Source organism: Andrena cerasifolii, chromosome 6 (genome assembly GCF_050908995.1).
Source record: "Andrena cerasifolii isolate SP2316 chromosome 6, iyAndCera1_principal, whole genome shotgun sequence".
Taxonomy (NCBI): domain Eukaryota; kingdom Metazoa; phylum Arthropoda; class Insecta; order Hymenoptera; family Andrenidae; genus Andrena; species Andrena cerasifolii.
In genome coordinates, this window is record NC_135123.1 from 17,299,960 (window position 1) to 17,313,732 (window position 13,773).

Here is a 13,773-nt window from a genome sequence, read left to right on the forward strand (position 1 = left end):
CCCACCTCCCCTTTCTTCCGATCTCCAAAACGCGAGCGTCGATGATACGTGGTATTTACATAGCTACCGCTTTCGAGCGTTGCTCCGTTTCTTTCCTTCGCGTTTCACGCCGTCGCGTGGCGCGGTGCTATTCTCGCGTTGCCTCGTCACGCGTTTCCTGTGCTTGTCAACTCGAATGCAATCTCTAACGCAGCGACCGACACCTGCTGCTGCAATTTTTCCGATGCTTCAGACCGCGTTGTTGAATTTAAATATTCCCAGGATCCGGATGGAGTAGGTAAGGAATTTTTTTCACGAACCTGATCAACGACAAGGTCCCAAGTTTTCCATAGAATTTCAGGCGAAATTCTGCCGTACGCGGCTCGAGTTCTGCATCGTTGACGGCGTTCGCGTTGACTTTGACTTTGACTTTGCGAGTCGAGGCGGTTGCCAATTTCGGTGGAAAGTAGATCCGGGGGTTGAGCTGTTGCAAATAATCGCGATCGTACGGTGGATGGATTACGATGGAACTCGCGACTACCGACCGGAGGACTCGAGTGACCGCGATTCACGAATACGGCACAACAAAGGAGAGAAAAAGGAAACGTGGTTGACGTCATTAGAATCATTCGCGCCACTTAGGCAGAGTCACGGGATCAATTTAGAACGTGGACGGTCAAGTACCGGCTCCGATCGAGCGTTTCATCGTTTAACCTGTAAAGCGTCTCGCGTTACGGGAGAAAGAAAGGGAACTCGTGCCGATTCTCCGTTGGACGTTGCCTCGGTATCGCGTCCATTACGCGGTCGTTGGACTTTCTTCCTCATGGTCGTTCCCGAATCGAGGAAATCGAGTCGCACACCCACGCGTCCACGGCCAGACTGGCACAGTCGCGTCGCCAACTTTTCTGACGGAATTGTTGGCCTCGCGGCGAAAATTAGTCGCATCCCTAGCTTCGAGCCGTCCGACGCATAATCGTCGAGTCTCCTTCTTCTTTCTCGGCCCACCTTACTTCGAAGGGGAAGGGAGGGAGCTGGAGAAGCGAGGAGCGACGACATTCGTCGCACGCGCGATACCAGAGGAACGGGAGTAGCAGCTAGTCGCTAGAAACTAGGAACTCTGCCTCGCGCCTCTCCGCGTCGCGTCGTTCTCTGGTGAATCGAGCAGAAACCGACACCACCGTGGAACGGACTTGTTCACCACCGAGAGAACCGTCCGATACTATCACACCACTCAGCCCGTAACGTACGCAACTATCATCGTCGGGACGTCGCGTCGCGTACAGCGGCCGACTATGATACTACCTCTCGCAATATGTATCGCGTGAATCAGCTAGTAGGTACGTATCTCGGAGTGTAAAAGGGAAACGACGAGCCGCCGAGTACAGCAAGGGCGAAGGGCTGGGAAAGGGGGAAGCAGGCGCGTGTGTACGTTCACCGTGTTTAGTAGGTGCGTATATAAATGTCATCCTATATATAGAGAGCGTTCGTCTAATCTTAGCTAGTCGGCCACAGGCCAGGAACACAAGTAAAAAGATCTTTCGACTCTCTTCGCCGGGCAACCACTCCTCTCGTCTCCCGGTGAGTTGTTGATTCGGGTCCCATCACTCACCGCGCCCGCGCCGCGGCACAACTTCACCGCGATCGAGGACCCTTCTTTCCTTCTCTACGCAAATTCGTCCACCCGAACGGGATCACTCTCGTTCTCCACCGTCTACTCTCTCGACCGTCGACTCTCGCTTGACCTACACACCGACTTTTGCTAATAATAACAGCGCACCATGTCGAGTCGGTGCGGGCGATGCGAGCGAGATACGCGCGATCCCGAGTGCGCGAAATTTCACGCGCCATCTGATCCTTTTCTCTCGTTTCCAACGTTTCACGGACTTGGTTGACAGTGGTGTCGGCGAGGAGACGGACGCATCGTCCTGAGCTTGCTGCGCGAGCAAGGGAATGCGAGGTAGAGAGAGAGAAACACCTACGCAGTCGCGGTATTAAAGTTTATCATAATTGATAACTAGACCGAGTTTAAACGCATGCATCCGGACAACACGTTTCGTGGCAATTACTTTAATCAATGTAGGCCTTAATTGTAGCTGGTGCAACGCGTGACAATATCGCAGCGGTAGCCGGCGAGACGCGGCAACGCGTTAACGACAAAAATGCTCCGCTCGCCAAGGTTCAGGATCGGCTCGCCGTCGATGGTCGATGTGTCTAGATAATTTGGTCTTCCGGCTTGGGTTTCCTAGAGCGCTCGCGACTAGTCGGTGTCCTGCCGTGCTAGACGTTCTCGGCCGAACGACAACTTTAATCCCGGGTTGTCGGACAACGCGGTAACAGGCGTACGGTGCAAAGGGGACATGATTTCAGAGGAGAGAAGAGCAGAGGAGTAAAGAGAGCGTCTCAGAGAACGGCCCTCCTCCGATTAACCTTGGACTTGACTCCGAGGAATGCAGCGTGCAGTGACCTCTGCTCGTTCGCTAACTCGACGCTCATCGTCTCGCTCTCGCTCACCTCCGATCAATGCTTCCTCCATTTCGACTCCTGTCCCGTCCCGTCCTGTTCTTTACATCCGACGCGATTTCTTTCACTCGCGATTTCGTCCCCCGAGTTCGGACCTCGTCGCACCGCGCCGCGTCTCTTCTAAACGCCTCTTTCGAACGCAAAGTCGAAGCCCGAAGGCGCGGACAGCTTGGCTGATGCAAACGCTCGGAATCGCTAAACCGATTCTCTGTTTTGTTTCAGAAGACGTGGGCTACAGAAGCGTCGACATCGCGTCCGCGTTTACGCATCTACCACAGAAAGGTAAAGCTCGGAGTAAGAAAGCGAAACGGTTCGATCACTTCGCGTTAAACCACGCGTACTTACATACGCGATCGAAGAGATCCTTGGCTCTTCCCCTCTCGTTTCGTTACCTCTCTACTCGGACGCTTCATGTACCCACTCTCAAGGCACCAATTTCTTTTTCGTTTCGCAGCTCTCTTTACGTTTCATCGACTTGCCTTGCGCCTTTTCTATCGCACCGGTCGTCGAGTGAAAACTCGCGAAAGTTGGTCGTCTTACTTTTTCTCGCTATAGCTTATCGGGCTCGTTGCTTGGTTTCGCGCTAGACGGCTAGAGATTCCGGGCCGACCAATCGCTTCGATGGCAATGAAAAGTAACAGTGCGAGTACGTACCTAGGTGGCTACAACGTCTCGGAGGTTAGTTAGACGCGCGCGAAGGAGAGATAAGCTATGCGCTAGGCGCGTGACATATCTAAAAATAGCCACGCTATCGATCTTCGTTGGATTGTTGAACGGTAATGGTAAATATCGAAGCGGAGTTCATCGCGGTTCTCCTGCCCCCGCGTATCTCCAAGTTCCGACGATCGTCCCGTTCGACGGGGGTGGCGCAGCATTTCCTCGGGAACTCAAGCGACCGGTGTTTGGTTGCATGCGTAGAAATGGCCAGAGACACGCCGGGTTCGCCAATGTCTAGACCGAGGGACTTGATCGGCGGAGTTGGCGGTGCTGCGGCCGCTTTGACGTCCAGCGCGTATCATGCTGCTTCCAGCGATCCGAATGCCCTTCACGGTCACGCATTGCAGCAAAAGATACTGGAGGTAAGGTATTCACGCTACTCGTCACCAAGTATAATTCTTCTCTCGCTTCTATTCGGCGGATCGGTGCGGCGCGGCGAGGCGACGGGACGGGACGGGACGGGACGGGACGGAACGGCACGGCACCCTTCTTTCCCATTTCCGTGTCTTCGATGAAAAAACGCAAGTGACGAAAGCGGCGTTCCCTCGGTATGTATTAGAGAGCTAACACGTTCGCGTACTCACCGGAAGAGGATTCGCTTCCGCCTTGCCGCGGAGTCTGGTACACGTTTCGCTCGAACGATTCGGTTCTCGACCACGGGACGAATGGATATATGTATATTTGGTTCTATAAATAGCGCCGGTGCCGCCGCGCCACGTCGCGCCGCTTCCAACGCAAGTTGCGCTCTTTCGCGCTCCTGCGTATTATTTTTAAGCGGCGGCTTGAACGCACGCGTGCGAAACCGCAACCGACCCACTGCAGTCTCTCTTCTCCTACGTTTCTCGGTTCCCGTTTCTCTCGAATTCAGTCGATTCACGCCTATGCTACCACCAATTCATCTACGAACTGTGCGCCACAACATCCACGTTATCTCTTCGAAAAACGTTTCGCTGGCAATGTCGGAATGTGCTTTCAGTTGCAACAGCATCATCAGCTTCAGCAACAGATTCTGCGGCAACAGTATCAAGCGCAAGAACGGCAGCTGGCCGAGCTACACGAGCAGCAGATGCATCAGCTAAAGGTACGCGCCGTTCCCTCCACGATCGTTTCGCGTACCGTCTCCTTTTGCCCGCGAATCGCGATCCCGTTTCGAAAACACGCATTCGAGTCGGCGGTCCAGCGGCACGCAGCTATGGAGGCACTCCTCCCGTCTCGTTCCGTTTTACACCGTCTTTCATTCTCCTGCAAGTTACTTACATATGCAGGGACTATAGTTAGGATATACCTACCTACTCACAATTAGTTTCGGGAATATTGACGGGTACCTGCTTACGCGCCGCCGCGCCGCGCCGCGCCGTACTCTTTTCTCGTTATTCTTTGCGAAATACATAATTAGATCGCCACCATACAGTTATCGTTGAGAAGAAACTCACGTGGCTCTCGACTTTTTCCGCAGCTCTGGGAGCAACACAAGCAACTGGAGGAACAGAGGAGGGAGAAAGAGAGACTGGAAGCTCTTAGGAAGAAGGACAAGCACGATCACAGCGCGATCGCCTCGACGGAAGTGAAGCAACGGCTTCAGGTACTTTGACGCGACGCTCGAGGCGGCCGGGCCCTTTAAGGGGAGGTTCTGGTCTAAATGTCGATATTTTTTTTTTATTTCATTTTTCGAATGTTCGACCTTTTAGGAAAACGTGTTTAAAAGGATTTGTTGAAATTCGTAAAATTCACGAAGTTATAGGCATTTGAGTAGCGGCAAATGCATGGGTCACGACCGGCCACTCGGCGCTCACGTAAAACTTCAAACGCGTTTTTCTCGAGACAGTGTTCTCAAAACGGTGGGACCTGTATCTTCAGAAGTTATTATCCGATACGACTGAAACTTTTTTTATTTTGAAGAATATACTTCTGGCTAGGGGGGGACTAAAAAAAATTACAAAAAGTTGAAAATTTATAATTTTTAAAGGCGTTGAAAGGACGAAAAATACAGGGAAAAGTGATTTCAAACGTGAAGTGTCGTTATTTTTAAAAAAAAAATGTAATTTTTGTAATTTTTTTTAGTTCCCCCCCCCCCCCTAGAAAAAAGAATAATCTTCAAAATAAAAAAGGTTTCAGTCGAATCGGATAATAACTTTTAGAGATACAGGTCCCACCGATTTGGATAAATTTTTTGACGCCTTAACTTTAACGACTCCCCAGGGCTGTTTGCACTGATTAATTATAAAACAAAAAATATATTTCTATAACATAAGACATCCTTAATACGATGCAACAAGTCCCATTAAATTATATATAGTAGTTTTCCTTTAATTAATTCCTAAATATCACCTATTTTTTGGGGCTCTAGACCAGAACCTCCCCTTAAATAACGCTAATACGCGTTTAGAGTGTATGTAGAGTGCGCGCAGAGGGTGGATTGTCGAGCTGGGGTAAGGGAAGGGCTATGTTCTACGGATGTACGTTCAATACTCGCTCAGAGAGACATCTCGCAATTTCAGAGTTTCCTCGTGAACAAGAAACAGAGGGAGGCTGCGGCTGCGGCAAATGGAGCCGTACCCGGTACACCTGGATACAGAAGCTGGTAAGACCTATAGGGGTAGCTTGAGTAAACCCCCGTAACGCTGCGCTCTGGCTTTCTACTCTACCTATTTCACTTATCGGCAAATTGTTGAACAGGTTACAACAGCAATCGGAATCGGCTGGCACCGCGAACGCTTCGCATCCCTACCGTATGCCGCAGGTGCTCCAGGAAAAGTTTGCCGATGACTTTCCCCTTCGAAAAACAGGTACATATGCTCGCGCGAACAGAAATACTTGTACGCGATATATCCTATGCGATATGTCCATGCTGTCGAGTGATGATTCGCATACTTGGTGAAAGGTAGCCTATCTCTATGTGTGCCTATGTACGGTAGAATGCCTACTAAAGCATGGTGTTTGCGATCAAACGATCTTGCCTGTCGAATATGCCGGCCCTCCCCTGCGCAAAGGTTAATTATCAATTGACCCTCGGGAAGCTCCTTCTCGAGAGAAAGAATTTTGAGGTGCACGAGCGGCGTTTACCGACAGGTCCTGGACCGTCCACTGGACGGACACGAGCATTCTTGAGATCGGCAAGCCAACAGCACCGCCTCCATCTTCTTTCTTTCTTTCTTTCTTTCTTTCTTACAGTGTTTAACATGTACATTTCCCCCCGCTCACGCATACGCTCTGCGCTGATCTTACTGGACGCGTTCCCGCGCTCCCGCTTCCTCCCTTTTGGCTCTGTTTCCATCACCGTTATCGTTACCGCCGTTTTACCCCACGTTACGACCCCGTTACGTCCCGTTACGTCCCGTTACGACCCGTTACGACGACAACCAACAACTAACCCTGGCTAAAATTGGCCAGCCTCGGAGCCGAACCTGCTCAAGGTGCGACTAAAGCAACGCGTGGAGAGGAACATGGCCGCGTCGAGAAACTCACCCCTGATGGCACGTCGGAAGGATCGCCTGCTGTCGCACCTCAAGCGGAAGTCACAGCTAGCAAGTACGTCCTTCGATCGAGCTTAATCAAGATTCGTTCGACTGTCGATTTCCGACAGTTGCTGCGTGAGCATTAGCAAACGAGTCTCTGCACCCGTGTTTTCGATTAATCGATCGTTGAGTTTGCCTTTTTGCCAGTGTCAAGTAACAGCATGACAACAGAGAACGTTACCGATTAACATAAAGAGCGAGTGTATCGCCGAGTGCGTCGCGTCCCGTCGCGGCATACCGTAGCGTCGCGGCTACCCTTAACGAAACAATCCGCAACTGTCCGCTCCTATAGACAAATAGCAAAGCGGCTGCTGTTCTGCCGGAAGGGTCGCGATCGCGCTCGCGCTCGTGCTCGCGCGACGGAATTCGAGAGAGGTGGTAAACAGAGGAGCCAGAGTGGAGCCCTCTCGAATTCCGCTCTCGTTCGCGGCGGTACCGGTTGCAGGCGAACCGCAACGCCGCTCACCGTCACTCGCTCATCGAAACTTTTCCAGATCCCAGCAGCAACCCGGAATCTGGGCCTAATTCCCCACCGACAGTGAACAATTCTCAAACGAGTCCCACGGCCGGAAGCAACGCGGCAGCGATTCAAGAAGTGAGTAGCCATCTTCGCTGACCGCGTATACTTTGCAGAATCGCAAGTCCAGGAAATTACCGCGCGTCTGTTCGCGTCTGTTCGCAGGAAACAGAGAACACCGGGTACGGTAGCGGGCTAACAAGTGGCAGCCAGCAGGGCAGTCTTTCGGATCTCTCGCTGTTCAGTTCCCCGTCCATGCCGAACATCTCGTTAGGCAGACCTCACGTACCATCCGGCACTGGCACGGTGAGTGGAGAAAATTCGCCAACAGCCGGAAATCACGGCGTTACATTTCGCGACATAGCCTAACCTTCTCATCTGTGGCCATTTTCTCCCTCTCTCTCTTTCTCTCTCTCTCTCTCTCTTGTTCACCTAGACCGGCACAAAGTTGGCGACCGTGTCAGAGGCGGAAGTGCGGGCGGCGTTCACGGCGCGACTAGGAATGCCGCTCACCGGCCAGATGCTGCCCGGTACACTGCCGTTCTACCCGTCGTTGACGGTGATCGAGGGGGAATCACCGACCGCCGGTTACGTTCACAAACAGATGCAAAATTTGGATCATCCCTCGTTAACCAACAGGCAACAACATCCGGCCTCGATGTACCATGGCGCCTCGGCAGCAACAGCGACGCCCATCACGGACACGCAAGTAGCTCACGCGAGGCTGCAAAAGGCTGGTCACCGGCCTTTAGGTAGTATGTTCTCTCTTTCTTGCTGGCAATCCATTCCTGGTGCGTGTGCCGACGGTCGGCGGTCGGCACGCGCCACCTCCAGTTTAATTCGCGGGATGCGATCACTGCGCTTTCTTCACGCGACCATCTGTTTTCTTTTTGTTGTTTCGCTCGTCGCTCTAGGTAGGACTCAGTCCGCCCCGTTGCCGTTGGGTCATCCAATGTTGCAGGGCGGAATCATCAGCCCGCAGACGCATTACGAAGAGTACCTGGCGGAGAAGCAGCTGCACGATCAACAGCAAGCGCACAATTACCTGAAACAACAGATTCGGCAAACCGTGTTGACGCGAGTCGGGTCCCGGGGTCAGGCGAACCAGCTGGACGAAGCGCCGGAGAGCGAAGAGTCCGAGGTTATAGATCTGACGGGTGGGAAAAAGGATTTGCCCGAAGAGAGTGAGATCTCGAAGCAACAACGGGACCGCGAACAATTCCTTCAACAGCAGAGAGACCTGATGATGCGACACACGTTGCAAATGTCCAACGAGTCGTCGACGGCCTACAACAGCGGGACTGGTAGTAGGAGCAGTCAGCCGTGCGCGAGGCCATTGTCCAGGGCGCTCTCCAGTCCCTTGGTTCACTTGGGTAAGCTCGTTCGCCAGCATCCACTCGCAAAACACATCCAGAGTGGGCACACGTAGTCGCAGCTGCTTTCGTTTAACCTTGGACACGGAAAAGTACAGTTGGCTGCTCCTGTCAGATCTCTAATCGTGTAATCGTATAATCGTACTCTGCTCGCTCAGGTCCTCAGGCTGCTGGCGCTGGTGACATGTTCGCGCGATCATCTTCCCACCGACCCACCACGGGCTTGGCCTACGATCCGTTGATGCTGAAACACGCCTGCGTCTGCGGCGAGACGGTCCGTGGCCACCCCGAGCACGGAGGCAGGTTGCAAAGCGTCTGGGCTCGACTCTCGGAGACGGGATTGTTGCAGAGGTGCGATCGCATACGATCGCGCAAGGCAACGCTCGAAGAGATTCAGACGTGTCACAGCGAAGCGCACGCACTTCTCTTCGGTGAGTCGTCCCGCGAACCCGCGGAACCGCGGTCTCATCGGCCTCTCGCGTCCTTCCTTTGTCCCTCCCCATTCCCCATTCGGTTGCTTTGACCGAGTCACCTTTATTACGCCTTTCCGCGCTTCAGTTTGCCCGCGACAGGGGCAGAGAGTAAAGTGTGCTTCGCGCAGGGACGAATCCGATGAACCGACAAAAGTTGGACGTGTCGAAGCTCTCTCAACTACCCATCAAGAGTTTCGTTCGACTTCCCTGCGGCGGAGTGGGCGTCGATTCCGACACGACGTGGAACGAACTGAATACCGCGCCGGCTGCTAGAATGGCTGTCGGCTGCGTCGTCGATCTGGCTCTTAAAACCGCCATGGGCGACATTAAAAATGGGTTCGCCGTCGTACGACCGCCGGGGCATCACGCGGAAACCAATCAAGCCATGGGTTTCTGTTTCTTCAACTCGGTTGCGATCGCTGCGCGATTGCTCCAGCAGAAGCTCGACGTTCGGAAAATCTTGATCTTGGATTGGGTAAGGGTCCTTCCCCTCCTCGTTACGCACGGCCAAACGCAAGCCGTCGCGAAAAGGTGGATCTAGAGGAAAGACGGAGAGAGATAGAGGGAGGGAGGGAGAGAGAGAGAGAGAGACAGAGGGAGGGAGAGAGAGAGAGGGAGAGAGAGAGAGGGAGATAGAGAAGAGGTCGCGGCCAGAATAGATTATCCATCGCGAATCGAGCAATACGAGATCGTAGATGTTTAGAAAGGTAGTGACGGTAGTGACTCTAGTGACGTTAGTGACGCTAGTGAAGCTAGTGACGGTAGAGTAGAGTCAGTCAGGTAGAGAGGCTAGAGTTGAGGGATAGAGAGAGATAGACGGCGCGGCGCGGCGTCTAAACAACCCGAACAAGAATCCGCAACTCGTTTGTTTTCTGTTCGCAGGACGTCCACCATGGGAACGGAACGCAGCAGATGTTTTACGACGATCCACGGGTGCTATATCTGTCGATACACAGGCACGACGAAGGTAACTTTTTTCCAGGAACCGGCGGCCCGACCGAGTGCGGTGCTGGCGAGGGCCTCGGCTATAACGTCAATATAGCCTGGTCCGGCGGATTGAATCCGCCAATGGGAGACGCCGAGTATCTCGCGGCATTTCGTACGATCGTCATGCCGATCGCCAAGGCGTTCGACCCGAGCATCATTCTGGTTTCGGCGGGTTTCGACGCCGCGGTTGGCCATTCGCCGCCCCTCGGTGGTTACAAGGTCAGCCCGGCTTGCTTCGGAAAGATGACGCAGCAATTACTAAGCCTCGCGGACGGCAAGGTCGTGCTCGCTCTCGAGGGCGGCTACGACCTGGCCGCGATCTGCGATTCCGCGCAAGAATGTGTCCGCGCTCTACTCGCTGACGAGCCCAGCCAACTTCGAGAGGAGGAACTCACTAGGACTCCCTGTCAAAACGCCATCGAAACATTACAAAAGACTATCGCCATTCAGGTAGGACTCTTTGCGAACCTCCCTCTCCTCCTACTCTTCTTTAACCAATTCCCTAACATTTTTCATCCGTCCATCTGGATGCAGATGTCTCACTGGCCTTGCGTCAAACTAAATGCTCATACAGTGGCGATGAGTGCGATCGAAGCTGGTCAAAAGGAGCGCGACGAGTCGGATACGGTCTCCGCGATGGCCTCTCTTTCAATGCAACAGCCTACCAATTTAACGTGAGTTGTTTGTCTGCTTGGCTTCTCTCGTCACAGCCACGCGTAACTCGATGCGCAATCATTCGCTCGCCTTACTATTCTTTCAGAACTACCCCAGAACATTCCCGTGAAGTTTCCGAAGAGCCCATGGAACAAGACGATGCCAAATGAGACCGCAGTTGCTCCATTTATGGTACACACTATCATTTCGGGAAACAGTAGCGACACAACCATCGCCTCGGCGTCCCGTTGTAAGAAAAATACTGCCACGGCTATACGGGGTAGCGATGGCAGTGACACTGATAATGGCACTGGCAATGGCAATGACGGTGATCGGGAACACGAAATACCATCACTCGTGCACCATCTACGCTGCATTGCAATGGCGTGGCAATAGCAAGCCGGGCGGCTCTTCGCATCCTCCCCGGCCTCTTCGTTTCCAACACCACGCGTTATTGTTCGCATGGTGAATCAAACGATGGTCACGTCGAAGACACGCTATTAGAGGAGCAACACGCGATGGCCGTGCGAGGATAGAATACGTTTAAACGCGTTCTGCTCGCAACAGACGATTCGAAGCATTTATCTCGCAGCCGCGAACAAATCGCGTACCTCGAGAAATCTCGGGACAGTGCGGCCTCGGTGAATGAACAACCGTTTTCTCCGTCTTCTCCGCCTTTTCGCCCAGAATAATGTCAACAGGGAGAAGAGAAAGTAGTAGCATTTGGGAATACGTAAGAGACGCGTTGTCAGAAATTCGTACCTGCTCGTGAAATCTGCCTTCTGCCCAGCAGTTGTTTTCAATAATCAACACACACCGAACGACGTTCGAAGTAACTAGGTTGGCGAGATTATAAATTTCTTGTGCGTTTCGCGTCACTCGCGCTATGTTGTTTCGCTCTCCAACGACTCCTGAAGAACCGACAGGAATTGCGCGTGTCCCGGTCACGGACGGATTTGTCGACTAAATCTATTTAAAAGACAGTAGTGTTAGATGTTATCCAGTCTCGTGCTTCTCATGTCTCCGTTGCCCTGAGAGCGTGCTTAACGCACGTATCCGCACCTATCGGTACGCGATTCTCACTGGGAATGCATAGCGCAACTGAGCATGAAGCGTGAACGCGCAGCGAAAAGAGGAAAAGTGGACCGCCTGAGAACATCGTCAGGTAGCATTTCGTCGCACTGCTAGAATGCAGCCAACGATCGCTGCTTCGGGCGGCATAGCGACATTTGGTTGTTTCATTGCGATCAAAGGCTGGTGTGATTCTTGTGATATTTTGTAAAGAAAAAAAGAGGAAATTTAACGAGATATTGTTAATTAAGGATATACGTACACGCATGCGAGGGGGAGCGAGAGCGAGTGCGAAAGAGAGATATACTGATACTCACACGCTCTCTCTCCCCCTCCCTCCCTCCCTCCCTCCCTCCCTCTCCCTGAGATAGGAGCATTTATTTTTGTGTCATGCATTTTACGAGAACACGGAGAACCCTAAATGTATCGATTGATCGATACACGATTTCCGCTGATTCGTAACTTGCGTATATACACTATACGTGAACGGTGTACGTATAAATAATTTGAACGCGCAATGTTTTGCCGTTTATGCGCGAGAGAGAAAAAAGCGCGGGTATGAACGTCCAGTACAAGGAATATGTATACAACATACGTTTCTGTGTCCGCAAGAATCTCAAGTGTTCGTCGTGTATCGTCCCGTATTTTTACCAAAAATTATGAAATTGTCAAGCACGCAATGACTTTTCGGTCGATTCGAGTCTTAAATTCCAACACACGCGCGCACTCTCTATCTCTCTCTCTCTCTCATGTATTCCCTCCCTTGCGAGTCGACCTAGGTTCCGAACGATCAGTCCAACCAAGTTTTCTTCGCATCTGCCCGATTCTCGGTGAAATGACCCCAGGTCGTTGCAGAGAGCATGAGGATTTTCCCATGTGTTCTCCTCGTCCTCTCTACAGAACTCATTATTATTCCCTACTCTCCTCGTCTCGATTCGACCGAATTATTCGTTGACGCTGATTCTCGCCTCTCTCGTGCGACCAACGTTTCGAAGTTGTCGACATTCGCGAGTTTTATGCGGTTCGGAAGAAAAAACTTGCAACATTCCGATATCGTTCTAAAAAATCGATACAAGTTAGATGTAAATGGTTCAATAGTATGGAAAATTGAATAATAAAAGAAGAGTGAAAAGCTAAAAAACGACGATAAAAAGATGTTACGATTAAGTTATTGCACGTGTACGAAAATGTCCATATTACACATAAGCTTAAATGTATTAGTCACACATTTTTTTATGTATATAAATGTACCTCCATAATTTTAAATAAAAGGTATAGTCATTGTGTTACGCATACTTTACCGGGCAGTATGCATGATCTTCGTGTGGTGGCAGTGATTCAGTTAATTGCATTAGTGGAAAATACTCGCCCTCCCGCCTTCTGCTCGTCATAGTTGCACGTTCGTGTTTCCCACACTCAACGTTACTTTAATCGTACTCTTGTACAGGAAACGACAAGAATTAGCGCAAACTCGTGTCAAATTACTATTTTATATAGTAAAGCATTTGGCGCAGAGTGCTAATATTACGATAAGTAACTCGGTATTTTCTAAATTTATTTTCTTTCTCTTTTCTTTTTTCCTTTTTAGTATACAGATTGACGCCATTACGATTAACGTTGGAAACATTCCTTTCTTTCGCTTCGTAACACACGATCCTACTATTTTTGCGAAATTTTCTTCCAAGATTCCCATCGTTTCGGGCAATTTCGGTAAATTAATGTCCGTTCAGAATTTTGCTGGATAGCATTACATTTTTTTACATTGGCGTATGCGTGTACGTGTGTATGTCGAGATGCACCGTAGTATGTAGATCGTAATCATGGCACGTGCGCACGTATAAACGTATACATTCATGCACGGTGCTGAATCGCTTTTCGTCTACATGTATATTTTATATTTATATGCTTCTACGATATAACCAAGATTGTTATCAGAGTATAATACATTATCGCTTATGTTTACATCG

The 13,773-nt window shown here is 51.2% G+C and overlaps 1 protein-coding gene across 18 annotated transcripts in view; it reads left to right on the forward strand.

The window, feature by feature from the left end:
- Hdac4 (histone deacetylase 4) overlaps nucleotides 1-13,101 on the forward strand; it is a 27,655-nt gene extending 14,554 nt beyond the window's left edge. For 5 of the 18 annotated variants that reach the window (XM_076813919.1, XM_076813917.1, XM_076813918.1 and 2 more), the window contains 16 exons: nucleotides 2,722-2,781; nucleotides 3,418-3,578; nucleotides 4,193-4,297; nucleotides 4,673-4,798; nucleotides 5,715-5,797; nucleotides 5,893-6,002; nucleotides 6,607-6,744; nucleotides 7,226-7,326; nucleotides 7,414-7,554; nucleotides 7,685-8,003; nucleotides 8,163-8,621; nucleotides 8,780-9,052; nucleotides 9,223-9,569; nucleotides 9,977-10,531; nucleotides 10,616-10,755; nucleotides 10,842-13,101. In XM_076813919.1, the coding sequence (XP_076670034.1) occupies nucleotides 2,722-2,781; nucleotides 3,418-3,578; nucleotides 4,193-4,297; nucleotides 4,673-4,798; nucleotides 5,715-5,797; nucleotides 5,893-6,002; nucleotides 6,607-6,744; nucleotides 7,226-7,326; nucleotides 7,414-7,554; nucleotides 7,685-8,003; nucleotides 8,163-8,621; nucleotides 8,780-9,052; nucleotides 9,223-9,569; nucleotides 9,977-10,531; nucleotides 10,616-10,755; nucleotides 10,842-10,905 (3,182 nt within the window). In that variant the 3' untranslated portion in view covers nucleotides 10,906-13,101. Of the gene's footprint in view, nucleotides 1-72; nucleotides 278-485; nucleotides 1,427-1,914; nucleotides 1,937-2,721; nucleotides 2,782-3,417; nucleotides 3,579-4,192; nucleotides 4,298-4,672; nucleotides 4,799-5,714; nucleotides 5,798-5,892; nucleotides 6,003-6,606; nucleotides 6,745-7,225; nucleotides 7,327-7,413; nucleotides 7,555-7,684; nucleotides 8,004-8,162; nucleotides 8,622-8,779; nucleotides 9,053-9,222; nucleotides 9,570-9,976; nucleotides 10,532-10,615; nucleotides 10,756-10,841 lie in introns of those variants that run through there. The other 13 variants (XM_076813922.1, XM_076813930.1, XM_076813933.1 and 10 more) reach the window with 12 other exon arrangements.
- Nucleotides 13,102-13,773: the final 672 nt, after the last annotated feature.